Here is a 22,425-nt window from a genome sequence, read left to right as displayed (position 1 = left end):
GGATATGGGCCAAGTGCAGGCAATTGGGACTAGCTTAGTGGTATAAACTGGGCGACATGGACATGTTGGGCCGAAGGGCCTGTTTCCATGTTGTAACTTCTATGATTCTATGATTCTATGATTCTATAATTGTTCGGCCTTTCCCTCGTACCCTTTTTAAACAATGGTATTACATTTGCAGTCTTCCAGTCCTCCGGTACCTCCCCTGTATCTAGTGAGGATTGGAAAATGATCCTCAGAGCATCCGCTATTTCCTCCCTGGCTTCCTTCAATAGCCTAGGAAACAATCCATCTGGCCCTGGTGACTTATCAACTTTCAAGGATTCCAGTGCCTCTAGTACTTCCTCTCTCGTTATGTTTACCTTATCCAATATTTCACACCTCTCCTCTTTAACTACTACATCTGGATCATCTCTTTTCTTTGTGAATACAGAGACAAAATATTCATTTAAAACCCTACCCACATCCCCTGCTTCTACACACAAGTTATCCTGATCATCCCTGATAGGTCCCACCTTTTCCTTAGCTATCCTTTTGTTCTTAATGTACTGATAAAACATCTTTGGGTTTTCTTTAATCTACTAGCTAATATTTTTCATGCCCTCTCTTTGCTTTCCTTATTTACGTCATCCCTGTACTTTCTATACTCCTCTCGGCTTTCTGCAGTATTTAGCTGTGACAGTCATAAGCTTTCTTTTTCTGCTTTACCTTGCCCCATATATTTCTAGACAAACAGGGGGCTCAAGATTTGGCAGTGCCACCCTTTTTCTTTTAGGGGACATGTCTGCATTGTACCCATTCAATTTCACTTTTTAGTGCCTTCCATTGGCTTGCCACTGATTTCTCCTCAAGTAGTTGTGTCCAGTCCACTTCTGCCAAATCACCTCTTAGTTCTGTGAAATTTGCCTTCCCCCAATTTAAAATGTTTACTCCTGATTGAACACTGTCCTTTTCCATAATAATGCTAAAACTAACTGAATTGTGGTCACTATTCCCAATATGGTCACCCACTGTAACTTCACCCACTTGCCCATCTTCATTTCCCAGGACTAAATCTAGAATCGCAACCCTTCTTGTTGGGCTTGTCACGTACTGGCTAAAAAAGTTCTCCTGGATACCGATCAAGAATTTTGCGCCTCTGTGCCCCTCTCACTGTTTGAATCCCAGTTGATGTTAGGGTAGTTGAAGTCCCCTACTATTATTGCCCTCTTATTTTTGCATTCAGAAATTTGCCTACATATTTGTTCTTCTATCTCCCTTTTGCTATTCGGGGGTCTATAGTACACTCCTAGTAGTGTGACTGCCCCTTTTTTTATTTCTTCGCTCAACCCATATGGCCTCGATTGATGATCCATTTAGCATATCATCCCTTCTCACAACTGTAATTGATTCTTTAACCAATAATGCTACCCCCCCTCCTTTTTTATCACCCACTCTATCCTGCCTGAAAACTCTATATCCAGGGATATTGAGCTGCCAATTACCCCCCTCTTAAAGCCAGGTTTCCGTTATAGCACTGAAATCATGCTGCCATGTGTCTATCTGTGCCCTTAGCTCATCTGCTTTGTTTGTAATACTCCTTGCATTGAAGTATATACCCTTTAACCCCGTCAAATTCCTGTGCTGAACACTATTTAACCTTTGCTTCTTTTGCCTTTCTGAGTCGCTAACTACATCACTAACTGCTTTTCTACTTCCCGTTTCCTGGTCTGAATTTGTCCCATCTGTACCTGCCCTTTGGTTCCCATACCCCTCCCATACTAGTTTAAACCCTCCCCAACAGAACTAGCAAATGCCCCCACGAGGATATTGGTCCCGGTTCTGCTTGGGTGCAACCCGTCCAGCTTGTACAGTTCCTGCCTTTCCCAGAATCGGTCCCAATGCCTCAGGAATTTAAACCCCTCCCTCCTACGCCATCTCTCAAGCCACGCATTCATCTGGTCTAATCTCCTATTTCTGCTCTCACTAGCACGTGGCACAGGGAGTAATCCTGAGATTACTACCTTGGAGGTCCTATTTTTTAATTTATTTCCTAACTCCCTGTATTCTGCTTGCAGGACCTCATTCCTTTTTTTAAACTTATTTCTTGCTTACTTTTGTAAATGCAAGGTTTTCAAGCAGTCATTGACAAATAAATACTAGAGTTCATCCAGAGTAAACTATTATACACTAAGCGTTTATGACCGTCTTCAATTTCCCGTGTGTGGTTCTCTCTCTCCCTCCATCTATCTGTCACGGCGTCTGTGGTCTCTTCCCTGATGTAGCTCTGTCAGCTTTTCTTGGTCCCTCCTGGAGTCTGATTTTCTTGGTCTACATAGCTCCGTCTGCTCCATCCCAGGAACCCCAGGTAGCTTCACATGCATTTCCCCTCTTTGTTCCTCCGTGGGCCCGTCTGCCATTCACGTACCCGGCGCGGGCCCGTCTGCCATTCACGTACCCGGCGCGGGCCCGTCTGCCATTCACGTACCCGGCGCGGGCCCGTCTGCCATTCACGTACCCGGCGCGGGCCCGTCTGCCATTCACGTACCCGGCGCGGGCCCGTCTGCCATTCACGTACCCGGCGCGGGCCCGTCTGCCATTCACGTACCCGGCGCGGGCCCGTCTGCCATTCACGTACCCGGCGCGGGCCCGTCTGCCATTCACGTACCCGGCGCGGGCCCGTCTGCCATTCACGTACCCGGCGCGGGCCCGTCTGCCATTCACGTACCCGGCGCGGGCCCGTCTGCCATTCACGTACCCGGCGCGGGCCCGTCTGCCATTCACGTACCCGGCGCGGGCCCGTCTGCCATTCACGTACCCGGCGCGGGCCCGTCTGCCATTCCCTCTTTCTCATGGGTAGCAGCTGGTCAGGAACGGCAGTCATCACTTCAGGCCTTGGCCGAAAGCAGACTTGAAAATGAGGTTTTTCCCAAAAGCCACAAAACATGCCAAGCCTGAAAGCACCAGCCTTTGGGCCCAGGGTGGTTTACAGTTAGCTCTTCGACCTGGGCCCCGTGTAAATATCTGCCAGGCCAGATTTCTGCAGCTCAGCTCAGGCAACTTTTTCCAGGCTCAAAGACACTATACCACTGCTGCGATACATGCAACCACCGTGTAAGGAGAGAGAAATAAGAACTGGCACAGAAGCACAAAGACTGAAGAAGGGTTTTTTTTTACCTTCACTGTCAGGAGTGGTCTTTTCATGTCAGCGAGCTGCGTGTGAGGTGGGGCTGACAACATTCTGCCAAGTCATTTTGCTCCAATAGATTTCAGTTTGGCTGGGAAGGGGGGGGGGGGCGGGGGGTGGTGGAGGGCGTGGTTACTGACTTGCTAAAAGAAGATTGACAATCACCTGATGATACTGTGCATGATGATATCCAATAAAGCCTTCCCTTATGGGAAAGTACTGCTCACCTACTTCATGGTTCAATGCCATCACTGATTCTTGCAGGCATGCGTGCACGAGCTGAGCTCTGCATAATCTCTGCATTTCCTCTCCTATCTGGAGCGCAGGGATTGAATGATAACAAAACGCACCACAAACAATTTGGGGTGGGAGAGAACAAATCAGCCTTACTCTCTTTCCCCTCCCTCCCTCCCCACCCCCTCTTTCCTCCCCCCACCCCCCTCCCCAACTCCTGCCTCAGGATCTGCACATATGAAGTCAGTCATCAACACATATAGAGGCTATACAGTCACCACAGAGAACTGTGCGAAAAGAAAAGCCTTTTGGGCTCAGCGAGACTACTTCGATCCTACCATGGACTCGACCCCATCCATTTAATCTCCTGAAGAGAAGCTCTGGTTACGTTCTCAACTCCTTACCCCCACAGTAATCAATAAAAATCAGAGTCCACGCTGAAGAAATTTGCTAAACATTGGGAAAGTCACAAAAATAGTTTTAAAGGCACCATCAATCACGAGTATAGGAGCACAGTTTCAAATAGTGCCATGCTGGCAAACGATTTTATTGAAGCATTGTTTCAAATACGACACAGATGGTCTCTGAAACAAATTGAACACTGCTGCCGATCTATCTCTTCCCCTCACTCTTGAATTCCGAGAAACTGAACCAGAAGAATGTGTGCACTAGAATACTATCAAAGTGCTCAGTCGATAGGACGAGTAACTGGTTTACCACGACAACATCTTCAAATTGGAACATTTGCTGATGGAAAAGCACAACAGCAACTTTGTGTGTGTTCGTTCAGAGCAAAAATGCCTCAACACGGCTGAGCTAAAACAAACAATCTCAAAACTTACAGTGCCTAATACGAAAATTTGATAAAAATCCCAAGGTCACCATAGAAATATCAGCAGACAAAAACAATTGCGGCCATTCAGTCCATACATGTTGCATATATTGTCTAATTATTTGAAAGCAATGTTCTCTTTAGTATCTAGACCTGTCACTCGAAGAGCACAGTGCTGAGCAAGTGAGCTTTTGTTTCAGTTTTGTATTTGTTCCACTTCCAATTACCGTCACATCTCACCCCTCTGAAGCTGCCAAAAATCTGTCACTTAAAATCTATTTTCTGGATTTTGTTTCTGGTTGCTGGCCTGACATTTCATTATACTGACCTGACAACACTCTCCACTCTTTGCCTCTTGCACTTGACACCCATGTGTGGCCTGCACAGCATTCTTTTCCTAACCGCTACCTGCTGTTTGTTTTTAACTCTGCTTTGAGTTCAAGAGTGACACAATGAACTGGACAGGGAGAACAATGGCCACAAATTGGGGAAAACCTCAGTGGAATGACACACCCAAGTCCCCAGAAAACACCACAGCTAAACGTCCAAACTAGTTCAGGTGCATGGATCCTCCAATCCCAAATGTGCGACACAGTCACTGAAGTAGTGTATCTGTCTGTACGCTCGTGAGCTTTGATGAGTCTGTGCACTCTACACTTCGAGAAAGACCGCTTCCTGCACTTCTTCACTGAAATTTTAGCCTATTTCTCCTCCGTGAACAAATTACCACCTCATGTCATGATTTTACAATGAACGGATCAGTCGTGGCATTTCTTGCAGCAAGTAGGCTGTTTCTAACAGCAGGAGCATTATACAATGTAACACATAATGAATATCACAAGGGGATTATCTGGGTAATGACAGCCCTTTGCTAATTCACAAGCTGGCAATCTAAAGCATCAGGAGACCAATGAACACGTCCTGATTGCTGTTTCAGAGACTAACATCCCTCAACCACACCAGTTAGCTTCCACGTAATCTCGAAAGAGGTGAGGGGAGGTATAAAGGGACTGCCTTGTGGGAAGCTACGGTGGAGCTAATTTAAATCATCCCCTTTAAGGCCACAAAAGGAAAACGGAGCAGAGCAGAACTTTAACCTTTGCCTGCTCAAATGTTGCCTGTGGGGAAGTGGTCTAAACAGGCTCAATCATAGAATCATAGAAAGGTTACAGCGCAGAAGGAGGCCATTCGGCCCATCAAGTCCGCGCCGGCTCTACGCAAGAGCAATCCAGCTAGTCTCACTCCCCCGCCCTTTCCCCGTAGCCCTGCTAATTTTTTCCTTTCAAGTACTTATCCAGTTCCTCTCTGAAGGCCATGATTGAATCTGCCTCCACCACCCCCTCGGGCAGTGCATTCCAGATCCTAACCACCCACTGTGTAAAAACGTTTTTCCTCATGTCACCTTTGGTTCTTTTGCCAATCACCTTAAATCTATGTCCTCTGGTTCTTGACCCTTCTGCCAATGGGAACAGTTCCTCGCTATCTAATCTGTCTAGACCCTTCATGATTTTGAATACCTCCATCAAATCTCCTCGCAACCGACTCTTTTCCAAGGAGAATAACCCCAGCCTCTCCAGTCTATCCATGTAACTAAGGTCCCTCATCCCTGGAATCATTCTAGTAAATCTCTTCTGCACCCTCTCGAAGGCATTCACATCTTCCCTGAAGCGTGGTGCCCAGAACTGGGCACAATACTCCAGTTGTGGCCGAACCAGTGTTTTATAAAGGTTAATCATGACTTCCATACTTTTGGACTCAGAAAGTGACCAATTTCTGATATTAAAAAAAAACTGGAATGCACACAAACTGAGCAAAACATGAACATACTTATCAAAAGGTGTCAGCCATAGCTCAGTGGGTAGCTCTCTTGCCTCTGACTTAGAGTCGAGCCCGACTCCAGAGACTTGAACACATATTCTAGGCTGACACTCCAATGCTGTATTTAAGGAGTGCTGCACTGTCGGAGGAGCCGTCTTTCGGATGAGACGTTAAACAGAGGCCCTGTGTGCCCTTGCAAATGGATGTATAAGATCCCATGGCACTATTCGAAGAAGAGCAGGGAGTTCTCCCCGGTGTCCTGGCCAATATTTATCCCTCAATCAACATCACTAAAACAGATTATTTGGTCATTTATCTCATTGCTGTTTGTGGGACCTTGCTGTGCGCAAATTGGCTGCCACGTTTCTCTACATTACAACAGTGACTGCACTTCAAAAGTACCTCACTGGCTGTAAAGCGCTTTGGGACATCACATATAAGATATCCCTAGCATAGATAGCATTTATCACATAGTTTTGGTGTCCTTCACATACCATTGTATATGTGTTACAGAACCTGATGTTCAGAGTTTGTGTGAAGTGTCTGTGTTAATACAAGACTGTATGTGGAAGGGTTTGATGTGTATAAGGATTGGACATTTTTGGTATACCATTTAGTTATGGTTTTGACTTGGCTGCACTAACGAGGAGGCAAAATACAACCACGGAGGTAGGAATGTCCACGTAATTCTTAGAAAATGTTAGGGATTGGGCAGCTGATTATTTTCCAAGGATATCTGTCTATCTTTTGTTGAAAGAGCTGCAAAGAAAGCCAAAGAAAATGCAAAGGACTGATTTGTCCGTTTAACCTTTTCATGAACGGTTTCCAAGTTGCTCTGTTTCTTGAACTGACCAACAACTCGCTGTTACTGCTTCTTACTGTAAGTGACCATCTATGAATAAACTGGTGCAGTGGTTTAGCATGCTACTGAAACGTCTGTAATGCAACATCAGTCACTCCATAGAATTTACAGCATAGAAACAGGCCATTCGGCCCAACTGGTGTGTGCCAGCATTTATGCTCCACACGAGCCTCCTCCTACCCCTCTTCATCTAACCCTATCATTATATCCTTCCAGTCCTATCTCTCAGTGTTCATCTAGCTTACCCTTAAATGCATCTATGCTATTCGCCTCAACTACTCCTTGTGATAGTGAGTTCCACATTCTAACCACTCTCTGGGTATAGAAATTTCTCCTGAATTCTCCATTGGATTTATTGATGACTATATTATATTTATGGCCCCTAGTTTTGGTCTCCCCACAAGTGGGAACATCTTCTCTACGTCTACCCAATCAAACCCCTTCATAATCTTAAAGACAGTGACGCAAGTGCATATTGGAAATCCGACATGTAATCCCCAGACAACAATTGGTTTGGTTCTGTGGTATGACCACAGCACAAGATCCTAAACTACTTTGCGCACTAAGTTTCTGGGCAGTTCATAGGAAGCATAGGTTTGCCCACAGGGCTTTGATGCTCGGCACGAGAAAGTGTACCTTGAGAAGCCCAAATCATAATCATATCTGGTCACACAGCAGAATCTACAGCATAAAATGATCAACTTTTCATCCATAGTCAGCAAGGAAAAATGGGGAAAGAGTTTCAAAAATTTTCAAGCAATTTAATTTACCCCATTTATAGGGTGCAAATTGTCTGAACATATCATCTTGTTTCATAAGAAAAATAACGATATTATTGAAGAGCATTTTATCCAGTTTTTCTGATTCATTTGCACAACAATAGAAAGTCCCAATTTTGTTTGCAATTATGCACTGCTGTTCTGCTAATCAAGTCAAAACATTTTCTGTTCAGCTCTACTGCAAGTTTTTAAATGAACAATGAGTTCTGCTTCGGTTTAATTGCAGCTTGAGTTCAGGGTACCTTGATTCTTTAGAATGATCTAATAAATCAGTGTGGACGTTCCACCAGAACAGTACTTTCTGTACAATACTGGAGAGCAACCAAATTCTAAAATGAAACCTATACTTTGCCCAATCTTTGTCTGCCAGGATTCACTCATTTTACAAATTATTATTCTCTTGAAATATCCACAAAAAAAATCAAAACCCAAAAAAAGGGGAAAAAAATTATATTCACGGACTGCTCACCTTAAACTAATTACTGCAACTTGTTACCATGTATCAGAATATGAAAGGTACATATTGGAAAATGGTCATTTCTTTACAAGAAGCAAACAGCATTTTACATACTCGGAGGAGACAGCGTTTTAAAAAAAACACTACTTTTTCACATGTTGATTTCGCTGGCAAAACTTGCAGAATTAATAAGAATTATTAACAGGTCAGACTCAGTGCTATGGAAGTATTCTAATCCTGAGTTACACAGATCCTTTCAGTTATTTTTAAATTGGAATCTCAAACTACCAACACTGATCACTGTGCTTTTGATGTCAAGGTGCAAAGTCTTAAAAGGAAATCAAAGAACTCAAGACCCAGACTTGTTATTAACTGAAACACAAATCTTGCTGGAGGCGCATCTCGTGGTGTACGCCGTTAGTTAAGACTTTTTCCTGCACCCATCAGCTCGAAAATGTTTTGCACCGTAACTTGCTGGAAATGTTAGCGAATAACAGAGTGGCGAGGGCAATGGGGCACCTGGACCTTAGTCAACTGTGCGGCCAACAGTGTATCTCCTTAACCAATGAGATTTAAGGATTAAGGAAGAAACAGAGGCACGACTGAGAAGGAGGGTGAAATATGGTCTAATCATCTACAGAAAGAGAAATAAAGTGAGGAAAAGAAAGATTGGATTGAGAAAGAGAAAAAAAGAGACAGAAAGGGAAAGAAAGAAAAACATTTTAAAATTTGAAATTTACATCTTTAAAATCTCTAACATTTGACTGCATGTAGGAATGAGATTGAACACATCAAACTGTTCCCAATCTGGACCAGAGAGGTTGATTAGCATTGCATTGACAATTATGTTATTAAAAAAGTAATTAAGCTCTTAATTACCAGACTTAACTTTCTGTGGCAAATTTAATGGACAATTAATGTGCAAATCCAGCAAGTTCTTAAAAATAACGAGGAGGCTAAAGGCGAGATGCCATTTTCGCAAAGCAACAGCATAAACTGACCAGCAAGTTCTGGTGATTCACAACTCACGTCGTAACCCTTAATCGCCTGAACGTCTTGGCCGATTTGCACATTAATAATGGAGTGCGCCATGAACGCACTATTCATTTTCCAGCAAGATCCAGCCCTGAGCGTCTAGATACTCCAACTGACACTCCAACTATGTTAGCTGGTCCACTCTTACTTGGCCAATGTCAGTGAGGCCAACGGTGAGCATTAAACATGGCCTTAGCTTCTCTGGAAAATGACAGAGATGGGAGCAAGAAGAGTGAGGAGAAACCAAAAGTAACTCAGCTGATGAGTTCTCACTCCTGACTGCCATCAGTGGGCTCTTCCCAACGTTAGGAATCCTAAACACTGACCAGACACAGTATGTTACATGCACGCTCTTCTTCTGATGGACCAATGTTGCTTGTTTTCATCTATCGTGCTCAGGAGTTATAGGCCTATCAATTAGAATTTCTTCTAATCCCCTACAAAACTCTTCCTGAATTATCTGCAATAAACACTCTTCCAATCTTTAGGCCACTCTGGAATGTTCCCCAAACAAGAAAATCTGTTCAACGTCCACAAAAACAAAGTTTTAAATTAAAACTCTGCAGGCAGAGCACAGAATTATAGATGACAGGAAAGGATCACAAATCACAACAGCGAAGCACAACTTATTTATGAATATCACACGAACCATGAACTGAACTTTCATCTCACTCTCTCCCCTTTTCTACATTTTACAACAGATTAAATAAAATGAAAACCATTCCAATGATGGTTAAAAGCAAAGCATGGAAAACTCAAGGGTGATTGAAATCGCAAAGCTCCCAGTGGATTCACCATTTCAACCTAAGGCGTGGCCTTCTTGAGATCTATTCCAACCAAGTATTGTACGTGTCTGCAGGATAAGTTTGAGGTGAGCAAACTTCCCTCCTCTCTCCCCCAATGGCACATGTCCTGGCAGACAGCAACAAACAGCACAGCAGGTTCAAATGTTTTTATCATCGAGTTTATTTCACTTCATTTCACTGCCAGGCCACAGCAAATGCCGTACGAACAAAGATTATAACTTGATTAAAAAGCTCTAACCTAGAAGCTGAGAGGATGTTTTTGACCAGTTATCATTTTCACTGTCCTGTAAGAAGGTTTTTAAAAACTCATTGCCATGTTTTCAATACTTAACATTCAGTATTTGAAAATATTGTTCTGATACTTGAAAACTGACAGTTCAGGAAAGAAAATAAGTAGGGGTTGATGCTCCATTACTGACTCACACATGTTTTAAAATGTTATGTTCTGATGGAATGACATACAGCTGGAAATTCAGATCAGCTCCTTCAGGGCTGTAATAAACTGCAGCTCAATTTTTTTTTACCTTAAACCAAGCAAATGGGATACAGGTTACAAAAATGGGATTAAAATCTTCCAGGGAAAGGTGACAGCCACTTGACATAAAACACACAGGAGGTATGTTTAATTAGTGCAGTGAAAGAAACCATAAGTAACTGTGTTAAATAAATTACTGACAAATTCACTGGATAACTAATTCATTGCAGTAATAACTGAGAATCTACAAAACCAAAGAAAACCATTCCAGTCCACTTGGTTGGCCTCAAGAGTTCACAATCAGAATACCCAGTTCACTACTTGTATCCCTCAAACAATTTTCCTCAACAAATGCCTGTCCGACACTCTCCTAAAATTAATGATGTTAGCAGCCTTCAATGTTTCAATCACTTCCTTATCAGTAATTGCTGTTGTCCTTAAAATGTCCTCCTCCTTTCCTGGAAAATCAACCCTCACTTCCAGGAGAGAGTCAGTATCTTCTTCGATGAACACAGATGCCAAGAAATGGTTCAGGAGATGTACTACTTTACAGTTGCTCAATACCATATCCCCATCAGTGGCCTTCAGAGGCACTGCTACTTCACTGGCTGTCTCTTAGTTGTGGGACAACTTCTGCATTCAAGTTTGCAACTGAGCATCTTCTGAGCGTTTACTGTGACATTAAATGACAACACTACCTTTTCGCAGTTGGATGACTGGGGTAGCACAATAGTTTCACAATTGAAGACCCAGAAATATATGAGCAATTTATTATTAATAAAGATAGTTATTCTCCACAGATGTCAGGGAACGACATCAATGCCTCCAATTTATCTCCACAAACAACTTCAATAAGGTTAAATTGGGCATGCTGTAACAAAGCTGAGTTGATGAGTACCATGTTGAACAGCAGCTGCACATCACTTCACACCCAGCTGTTCAGTTTATAAAGTCCAGTTCGGATATCACAACCTGCTCATGGAACAGTTCTGCATTAAAGCTGTACAATAGATGTAAACAAACTGTGTAAGAGTTAAAAGCTGCCCTTCATAACACAAAAAAAAACTTAACAGCAAAAGCCTGAAGTCCAATTATTTACAGTAGGACTGCTGAGACCGCAGACTGGAGAGGGATGGAGAGTTAAAAATCTATGAAAACTTGACATACTTCAACATTGATCAGAGCATGCTTTCATTTGTTCCAAAGAGATGAATGGAAGTCAATTCTACAAAGTGCACTATGTAACAAGTAAGTTTAAATTCCAATATAACAACAGAAAAAGAAAAGGCTGATGTTTAGGTGTGATTAATCAGAACTTAACCAACCAACCGGGCTGCTGAATTATATCGCCAAGCCAAGTACAAATCAGCAGAAGTGATGTTCAAACTGTGCAGTTCTTTGGTCAGATGTCTTGAATTTTGCTACTAAGACACAACAAAGTGCCTGAACGAAGTGCAGAAGAGAGGTAGGAGAGTGATTCCTAGTGTCAGGGAACTGAGTTATAAGGAAAGGTTGCAGAAACTTAGGCTTTTCAGCTTAAGTTTCTGTTTAAGTACTCAAGATGGTAAATGGGATAGAAAAGGTGAATCCAAAACATGACTTCAAACTCAATCTTGAAAGAGGACAAGGGAGCACGAGTCAATACGAGTGAAAGACAAATTTAGGACTGATGTGAACAAGTTCGTGTTTACACAAAAAGTAATCAATATGTGGATCAGACTTCCAAGTGGAGGCAAAAACCTTGGTATAATTTCAGAAAATGCTGCATGTCGTGATGGGGAGACCAGAAGTTCTTTCTGGATGGATAAGCTGAAATGGTCAAAAGCCTGACCTCATCCATATCTACCTTGTGAAATGCTGACAGATTATGAAGGAAGTATGAGCCTCTTTCACTACAAACTTAGTCGCATGAAGAGTGGTTTTAACTGCACACCGACATTAAACTTGCGTAGTGCAAATTAGGAGTTAAAGCGCCAACCAGCACCAACTCCGCTTCGCGGGCCCATGACTCTAGGTTCAGGTTGCATCTACACTACAACTGCGAAGGGAAGCCGCTTCACATCAGCACGATAGATGTCGCGTAAATGCACCTGCTGACACACCATATTTTATTTGAGATTGCATAATAATTTTCTTACTACTATCTGTTCAATCAAAATAACTCAGTACTTAAGGTTGCTAAACGAAAAAAAACTTGTAAATCGGAACACACAAACTTCCAGAACACAAATCTAAAAAAAGAATGCATTAAAAACACCACAGTTCTTTGATTTACTTACCATGGGAACATCACATGTGTCACAACTGATAAGTGTGACACAGTTGATTAAATCACATGAGTCAGGCAGAGTTCATGATTAAAAGCAGTCCTTGGACAATGCCAATTATGTCATTCATTTCCATTCCTGTTCCTCTCATTTCCATTTGTTCTCTCTTTCGCATGAGCCTCTCCCCACGTCCTTCACAATCTCTCACGCATTCGCCTCTCCTCCTTAACTCTCCCTTTCCCCCATCTCCTCCATTCTGTTTGCCCTAACTTTCCTCTTAAAATTCTTTTGATTCTCATTTTTTCTCTCTTTACCCACCTCTCATGTGTTTTAGGCAAGCGTAGGCAGGGAGGGGCAGCAACCTCGAGACTCCTGCAACCTCCAGGCAGCAGTACCGTGCCTCACTGGGACCTGGGCAGGTGTCCTAGCATGAAGTGAATTACTATCACGTGGGGAAGATTTATGAACATAAGAAACAGGAGGAGTAGGCTCTACGGCCCCTCGAGCCTGCTCCGCCATTCAATAAGATTGTGGCTGATCTACCACCTCAACTCCACTTTCCCGCCCGATCACCATATTCCTTGATTCCCCTCGAGTCCAAAAGATTGAAATCACAGAATCGTAGCAAAAAAAGGTGTTTGCGTTTCAGCCAACAAACAAACATGGTATCTAATGTATCAGAGCCACATGCTTGGATTAAATCAACATTATATTAATTTGCATTTATCTGAAGCTACAGATCGTACCAGATCTTCCTGTTCTTACTTAGGATTTATTCAGCAACAAGGCAATAGTGCTAATATCAGTCCTCCAGGCCCACTAAATTCAAACAGGACAAACCTCAAATGAATAAAAAAATATAAACACCAAGATAACTTGAGCTGCCTGGACAGACTGCGATGGTTCACAGGCTGCAGCTTCATGCATCTGCAGGAGTTAAACTCAAACCATACCTGCCTCACCAATAAATGACAACAGCTACAGAATTGATCAAAGAAAACAGAGTATTCCAAAGATCTCCCAAGAGCACAAAAGAAAGTAAAACTTACATCTGACTTCTTGTTGCTGACTCCAGCAGGTACAGGCGTTGGGATGACAGTTTTTGTCACAGGAGATTTTCCATTCATCGTGCTGCTGTTCGCACTCACTGGAACTGTGCTAATGTGGCTGGATCCACCAACAATGTTTATAACTGGGTGGGAATTAAGAAGACCTTGGGGCTGAAGCTGTACCACTGCAGGCTGAGGAACCACAATAGGCTGACCTAAGGCAGAGAACAAAGCAGGCAAGCATCACTGAACAAACACAATTTTATGATACAACAACTGTACCCTCAGTCCATCGATTTACAGATGTTGAGGGGGTTCTATGAAAGATCTAATTAATCTGGACCATTCTGTACTTGCGTTAATCTAAATTAGCTAAAAAAACAAGCCCATCACAACATTAATAAAAAAACTGATCCAATAAAATCTGACTGAAAAGCATCTTAGTTCAAATCTATGCATTTGAGATTATTGGCAATAGCTGAGATTAAGCATCCATAACGCCCAAAGTGGATTTTCAATCCGAAACAAAAAACACGAGCTGCAAACCAATGTACCAAAGATTTATTTACATCAAAGACCCATCTTCAAGTATACAGTATGTTTTGTGCATATTATTGTAACCTCTGACGGCATAATAGTTGGACATAATAATTCCCTTAGGATTCATTATCCTAATTTGCAAATTGCAGTGGTCAAAACAGCCAAATTTATTGAAGAAAAACAAGTAAAAAAGTGCACTCTCATTCCCCACTATCACTTGAAAAATTCCCCAAATGCCTGAGTAATCTGTTGCAAAATACTGATACAATCGCTTTTTTTTAAAAAAAGATTTTCTGCAACAGTCACAAACATTGGAGAGCTTAAAACTTCTTAGTAAGCAACGTACACATTTTCTGTGACAATAATGTTTCTGCTTTGCAACAAGGTTTTTGAAGCGAATCAAGTACTGAAGGATTAAAACATCCGCATTACATTAGTTCTAGAATGGGAACTATATTTTAGGTTTATAAAATAAAAAGCCTAGCTCAGTTTCAGAATCATCATCTTTCTGCTCTGTAAATTCACTCAGTACTGCATTCCAATCCCCTCCCCCCCCCCAATCACAGTTGCGAGCCCAGACTTTAAAAGCTTGAGGTAATATCTCTCAAAGTGGGGAAAAAAAATGTGATGAAAATGATGGTGTTGCTGATAATTACCTTCCATTCAAAAGAGACTGATTGGTAGCCAATCTGCTATTACTGCCACGAAACTACTTCTTCAGAAGACAGTCTTTTTAAGATGGCCATTCCATGACTTTCTCAGATGCCCTCCAGGTTCAACGACTCATCCTAACGAGATGCTTCTCATACATGAGGTTTGCATCAAATCTCATGCTGGGATAATTTGGCCATGTATCATTGAATGATACAGCACAGGAGGAGGTCATTTGGCCCATCATGCCTGTGCTGGCTCTTTGGTGGAGCTATCCAATTGGTCCCACTCTTCTGCTCTTTCCCCATAGCTCTGTAATTTTTTTCCCTTCAAGTATTTATCCAATTCCCTTTTGAAGGTTATTGTTGAATCTGCTTCCACCACCCTTTCAGCAGTGCACTACAGATCATAACAACTCACTGCGTAACAAAAGGTTTCCTCAAGTCACCTCACGTTCTTTTGCCAATCACCTTAAATTCGGTTACCGACCCTTCTGCCATGTCTTCGTGCTTTCTCTTTTATCAAATTTTTGTAGAAGGGCAGCCATGATCATTGTAACCAAAAATCCACAGTTTCACAGTTTTACTTATCTTGCTGAGTTTACCGATTCAATTCACTATCTTCCTTGTTTCTTGGCTATGCTAAGTTAGCCATCTTTGTGCCTGGAGTCTCCTCTCAGACCTCCAACAATACATTAGGAAGTGTGCATGTGCAGCAAGGAAGAACTCTCTCGTCCACCTTTCCTCTGCAGGCAATTAACAACTACCAGCACGGTGAGGGCATGTAGCTTAAAGAAAGGGATAGATTCCAACTGCTTCTGTATTGGAATGTGACTTCATGTTTAAGGTGGACGACCTCAAAAAGAACGTTGAAATTCAGCCGTGATCCTTCCACTTCAAAACTCATCAGAATTTTTTGATTTGTTTGCATTTTCAAGTAGCCATGAACCTTTGTACCCAATAGGAATGGGTCTCCATATATGGAGACTATTTTCCTGATTTAACCATGGTACAAGGATTTCAGCAATCGTAAGGTATCTGTGAGCAAATCAGGTACAGTAGACTGCATCTGACCCAACTGAAGATTAACTCACAAGCTAACTTACTCTTCCCGCTAAACACCCCCCCACTTCCCACCAAAACTCCAGAATCAGTCACAAAGTCTCATTAGAAGCCTTGATCAACACGACCAGCAATTATTAAGTCCCAGCCACTGCACACAAATGACGACAACATCCAATTTACCAAAATAGATTCACTTGAATGATTCAGCAACCACAGAACCTGGGCCAAGTTACTTTGAATGCATCCTCCAGGAGTGGTACTTTTTAAACCCACTACAAATTCACGTGCTGGATTGACAACTGTTGGCTTAAACACAAGTCATTTTAATTCATGAATTGATAGCGTTACACACACGTTGTGATCTTTTAACTATACAACCAATCTAACTGCACAAGCCTCTGAAGAGCAGTTTTTTTTCAATTAATTCATTGATTACTACATGTTTAACGTCTTGAAATTTTGGGGATTTTCAATCAGCAACCATATCCAGTTCAACTTTCTGAAGACACGTTTTGGTATTTTTGATATTTTACATGTAACCTGCCGCACTCGTTGTTAGCGTGGATTTTGGACTGTTGAATTAAAGGCAACGATGAAGTGACTGATGGGTACATAACAGTGGCATTTACCCTAAAACCACACTGAAATGCGCTTTGTGTAGATTAGACTAACCTTAATTAAAGGCTTAAATATAACACTTGACTACTAATAAAGTGGACACTATTAAAACAAAATGGATTCTATTAACAAAGGGACACGATTAAATAAAAATCGTGTCCCTTTGTTAATAGAATCCATTTTGTTTTAATAGTGTCCATTTTATTAGTAGTCAAGTGTTATATTTAAGCCTTTAATTAAGGTTAGTCTAATCTACACAAAGCGCATTTCAGTGTGGTTTTAGGGTAAATGCCACTGTTATGTACCCATCAGTCACTTCATCATTGCCTTTAATTCAACAGTCCAAAATCCACGCTAACACTCGTTATGTCTCAACTATAAAGAATATGATTTAGTCCACTGGATTACTGAGTTCCAACTTTTGTCTCGTGACCTGCAAAAAAAATACTTAATTCTTATGTTGTACTTAATGGTTTGATCACTGGTTTTGAGGTTTAGTGGACTGAAAACACCTCCTTTTCCCTTAACCTCTCAAAGACCTAGAGAGCTAAGAGCCATTTCTTCTTTATCCTACCAGCCCATTCCTTTGGACAATCAGGAATTCCCCCAACCCCATGAGGTTGGGTCTATCTGTTTCCATGAGTCTTGACAAGTAAATTTATACTTTCCAACTCATGCACGAAAATGCATAAATTATACAATGAAGCCTTTTATACCAGCACTTGTTTGAGTTGTATTCCGGGAGGCCTGAGCACCTGAAGAGGCATCCTGCCTTTACACTGCGAAATGTCGTTCTTATTCCAGAGCAGAATACAGGCCCCCATGGGTCTACAATTCTGCCACTTGGCTAAAAGCCCAATTTAGTAGATTAAAGGGATAGGGCAGACTTATGCTCAACAGTCCCCTGATTCCAGACCACATGAGCAACTGCCTAAAAGGAGCTTCAGTAGTAATTCGGAGCAGACATGCAAAGCATGGGCTCCCATCTACATTGCCGGAATAATTAATAAGAATAAAACCGGACGGACCACCCGGCATTGGACCATTGGCAACGGACACGACAAAGGCAAACCAAGCCCAGTCGACCCTGCAAGGTCCTCCTCACTAACATCTGGGGACTTGTGCCAAAATTGGGAGAGCTGTCCCACAGACTAGTCAAGCAACAGTCTGACATAGCCATACTCAGAATCATATCTTTCAGCCAACTTCCCAGACTCTTCCATCACCATCCCTGGGTATGTCCTGTCCCACCGGCAGGACAGACCCACCAGAGGTGGTGGTACAGTGATATACAGTCAGGAGGGAGTGGCCCTGGGAGTCCTCAACATTGACTCTGGACCCCATGAAATCTCATGGCATCAGGTCAAACATGGGCAAGGAAACCTCCTGCTGATTATCACCCACCGCCCTCCCTCAGCTGATGAATCAGTCCTCCTCCATGTTGAACACCACTTGGAGGAAGCACTGAGGGTAGCAAGGGCACAGAATGTACTCTGGGTGGGGGACTTCAATGTCCATCACCAAGAGTGGCTCATTAGCACCACTACTGACCGAGCTGGCCGCGTCCTGAAGGACATAGCTGCCAGACAGGGCCTGAGGCAGGTGGTGAGCGAATCAACACGAGGAAAAAAAAACTACCTGACCTCGTCCTCACCAATCTACCTGTCGCAGATGTATCTATCCATGACAGTATTGGTAGGAGTGACCACCGTACAGTCCTCGTGGAGACGAAGTCCCGTCTTCGCACTGAGGATACCATCCAACATGTTGCGTGGCACTATCACCGTGCTAAATGGGATTGATTCAGAACAGATCTAGCAGCTCAGAACAGTGCATCCATGAGGTGCTGTGGGCCATTAGCAGCAGCAGAACTGTATTCCAGCACAATCTGTAACCCCATGGCCCGGCATATTCCTCACTCTACCATTACCAACAAGCAAGGGGATCAACCCTGGTTCAATGAGGAGTGTAGAAGAGCATGCCAGGAGCAGCACCAGGCGTACCTAAATATGAGGTGCCAACCTGGTGAAGCTACAACTCAGGACGACATGCATGCTAAACAGCAGAAGCAACATGCTATAGACAGAGCTAAGCGATTCCACAACCAACGGATCAGATCAAAGCTCTGCAGTCCTGCCACATCCAGTCGTGAATGGTGGTGGACAATTAAACAACTAACGGGAGGAGGAAGCTCTGTAAACATCCCCATCCTCAATGATGGCGGAGTCCAGCATGTGAGTGTAAAAGAGTGCAGAAGTGCAGAGTGGATCATCCATCTCGGCCTCCTCCCGATACCCCCACCATCCCCACAGAAACCAGTCTTCAGCCAATTCAATTCACTCCACGTGATATCAAGAAACGGCTGAGTGCACTGGATGCAGCAAAGGCTATGGGCCCCGACAACATCCCGGCTGGAGCGCTGAAGCCTTATGCTCCAGAACTAGCGGCGCCTCTAGCCAAGCTGTTCCAGTACAGCTACAACACTGGCATCTACCCGACAATGTGGAAAATTGCCAAGTTATGTCCTGTCCACAAAAAGCAGGACAAATCCAATCTGGCCAATTACTGCCCCCTCAGTCTGCTCTCAATCATCAGAAAAGTGATGGAAGGTGTCGTCAACAGTTCTATCAAGCGGCACTTACTCACCGATGCTCAGTTTGGATTCCGCCAGGACCACTCAGCTCCAGACCTCATTACAGCTTCGGTCCAAACATAGACAAAAGAGCTGAATTCCAGAGGTGAGGTGAGAGTGACTGCCCTTGACATCAAGGCAGCATTTGACTGAGTGTGGCACCAAGGAGCCCAAGTAAAATTGAAGTCAATGGGAATCAGGGGGAAAACTTTCCAGTGGCTAGAGTCATACCTAGCACAAAGGAAGATGGTCGTGGTTGTTGGAGACAATCATCTCAGCCCCAGGACATTGCAGCAGGAGTTCCTCAGGGCAGTGTTCTAGGCCCAACCATCTTCAGCTGCTTCATCAATGACCTTCCCTTCATCATAAAGTCAGAAATGGGGATGTTCGCTGATGATTGTACAGTGTTCAGTTCCATTCGCAACCCCTCAGATAATGAAGCAGTCCGAGCCCACATGCAGCAAGACCTGGACAACATCCAGGCTTGGGCTGATAAGCGGCAAGTAACATTCGCACCAGACTAGTGCCAGGCAATGACCATCTCCAACAAGAGAGAGTCTAACCACCTGCCCTTGACATTCAACGGCATTACCATCGCCAAATCCCCCACCATCAACATCCTGGGGGTCACCATTGACCAGAAACATTAACTGGATTAGCCATATAAATACTGTGGCTACAAGAACTGGTCAGAGGCTGGATATCCAGCGCTGAGTGACTCACCTCCTGACTCCCCAAAGTCTTTCCACCATCTATAAAGGCACAAGTCATGAGTGTGATGGAATATTCTCCACTTGCCTGGATGAGTGCAGCTCCAACAACACTCGAAGCTCGACACCATCCAGGACAAAGCAGCCCGCTTGATTGGCATCCCATCCACCACCCTAAACATTCACTCCCTTCACCACCGGCGCACAGTGGCAGCAGTGTGTACCATCCACAGGATGCACTGCAGCAACTCGCGAAGGCTTCTTCGACAGCACCTCCCAAACCCGCGACCTCTACCACCTAGAAGGACAAGGGCAGCAGGTGCATGGGAACAACACCACCTGCACGTTCCCCTCCAAGTCACACACCATCCCGCCGTTCCTTCATCGTCGCTGGGTCAAAATCCTGGAACTCCCTTCCTAACAGCACTGTGGGAGAACTTTCACCACACGGACTGCAGCAGTTCAAGAAGGTGGCTCACCACTACCTTCTCGAAGGCAATTAGGAATGGGCAATAAATGCTGGCCTTGCTAGCGACGCCCACATCCTATGAACGAATAAAAAAAAACTCAAGAATCAAATTGTTTTTCAATTGGCCACTTAATGATCTTGTGTTACTGGCCAGCAAGAGTCCCGGGATAATAATCAGGCTAGGAATCCTGGCCAATCTTCCCAACCCCAAACTAGGGACGCCAATGTTAATTGTAACAACCCCATGGCTGAGATTCATTAACATGACATGAATTGGGGATCCAACTTAAGACCCTACTGGTTTGTATTGCTCAGTCTTAACTAGCCTGCCTTAATCAACTGAGCCATTTTTTCTTTTTATCTCTGGAACCAAGTGCACTGGCAGGAAGCAATATTCTTAACAGTCCTGAACCAAACTTAATCGGAAAAACCACAATAAAAGATGGAATGGTTACGACCGAAGAAGCACTGTAATAAATTTCCCTTAGTCTCCGCCTCGTAAGCAGGATTATATTTTCTTCAGTTGAGAAGAAAAAACCCTGCAATAACCTACAGTTTGAAACAAACTGATTACCCTCTGCCCTACAGCATTGTTTTGCCACTTCAAACCAGAAATAATTTTTGGATATGTTCCATCTTTGGTACTGAAGTGAGTTTAACCAGTCATTTGGAAAAAAAAAACATTTTTGTTGCCATGCATATCAAGGCTAAAACAGCTCAATCTAATTTTACATAAAACATGGAAATAAATTACGTTGCTGGAAAGTTTTGAAGGAATCTGAGCAGTTCAATTTAACATAACTCTGAGCCACCAAACCAGTGGTCAAGGCATTAAGTTCAACGCAGGAATTAAGTATTTTTGGCAAGTCACAAGTCCAAAATTGGAACTCATATTCTGTATAGCTATGCAAGTTAAGGCATAACGAGTGATGCAGTTTACATATAAAATATCAAAAATCAAACTGCACTACAACGTGCAAATATCACACACAGTGGGCAACGGATGCCACCAGAAAATTTACGACACATGTCCAGTCATTCGGTTAAGGACTGCAAAACGTTTCTAGATCCAACATACCACAATTGACTGTTTTATTCCACCGCGATGAAAAAACGTAAACCATTTCTTGTTAACTATGTGGTAATTTTAAGTGACTGCAGGCTATGCAGGAGTGAAGTCATACAACTATTGTCCTATGCAGCAGTTTGTACAACATGAGCCCAAAGAAAACGCTAGCACGAAAAGTCAATGCCAGATGATGCAATACATAGGCTCATTAACTTATAAAAGGATCAAAGGAACAGGAATAATCCATTCAGTCCCTCGAGCTTCTTCCACCATTCAATTAGATCTTGGCTGATCTTTACTTCAGCTCAATTTACCCGCTTTTGTTCCATAATAGTTTACCTGAAAACATTTTTTTCCCCCAATCTCAGTCGTGAAAATTGCAGTTGGCCCAGCATCCAGCCATTGAGGGGAAAAAAAAGTGTTCCAGATTTCCACTGTGTGCAATAAAGTGTTTCCTGATCTCACTGCTAATTATCCTGCAGTATTTGTGCAACAAAGCCCCAGTAAATTCCATTCAATTTTGTGCACTTGTGCTCCAAGCCAATTTCCATTTCTGCTCAGTCTCAATTCTTAGAATTTCCTGGACCTGAAGGACTGCTCCCTGATGGGTGGATTCCGAAATGGTTGGGCATCGGCATTTAGCAGTCCTCCAGGCAGATACTGAATCCTGCTAAAATGTCAAGCCTCACAGGGGTGGGGGGGCAGCTAACTTTTTGGTGCGCACGGGGACTTAGATTTTAGTCTCAGTGGGGCTGGCATTTCCCGTGTGGGGCGGTGGTTATCAAAATCATACGCAGCCACTCACCAGCTGTGACTTCTGCATCCAACCCCAGCTCCAAAAAGTCTGGGCTGCTGTACTGCATCCCGAATTTAAATTTTAAACAGTCAATAC

General features: G+C 43.2%; 1 protein-coding gene across 2 annotated transcripts in view; it reads right to left on the bottom strand.

Moving 5' to 3' along the window:
- atf6 (activating transcription factor 6) overlaps positions 1–22,425 on the bottom strand; it is a 331,264-nt gene that overhangs the window by 253,409 nt on the left and 55,430 nt on the right. For both annotated transcript variants that reach the window (XM_067990768.1, XM_067990770.1), the window contains exon 7: positions 13,781–13,995. In XM_067990768.1, the coding sequence (XP_067846869.1) occupies positions 13,781–13,995 (215 nt within the window). The remainder of the gene's footprint in view (positions 1–13,780; positions 13,996–22,425) is intronic.

This window comes from Heptranchias perlo, chromosome 9, assembly GCF_035084215.1.
Source record: "Heptranchias perlo isolate sHepPer1 chromosome 9, sHepPer1.hap1, whole genome shotgun sequence".
Taxonomy (NCBI): domain Eukaryota; kingdom Metazoa; phylum Chordata; class Chondrichthyes; order Hexanchiformes; family Hexanchidae; genus Heptranchias; species Heptranchias perlo.
Note: the sequence above shows the minus strand (reverse complement) of the source record. Positions and strands in the feature narration are given on the sequence as shown.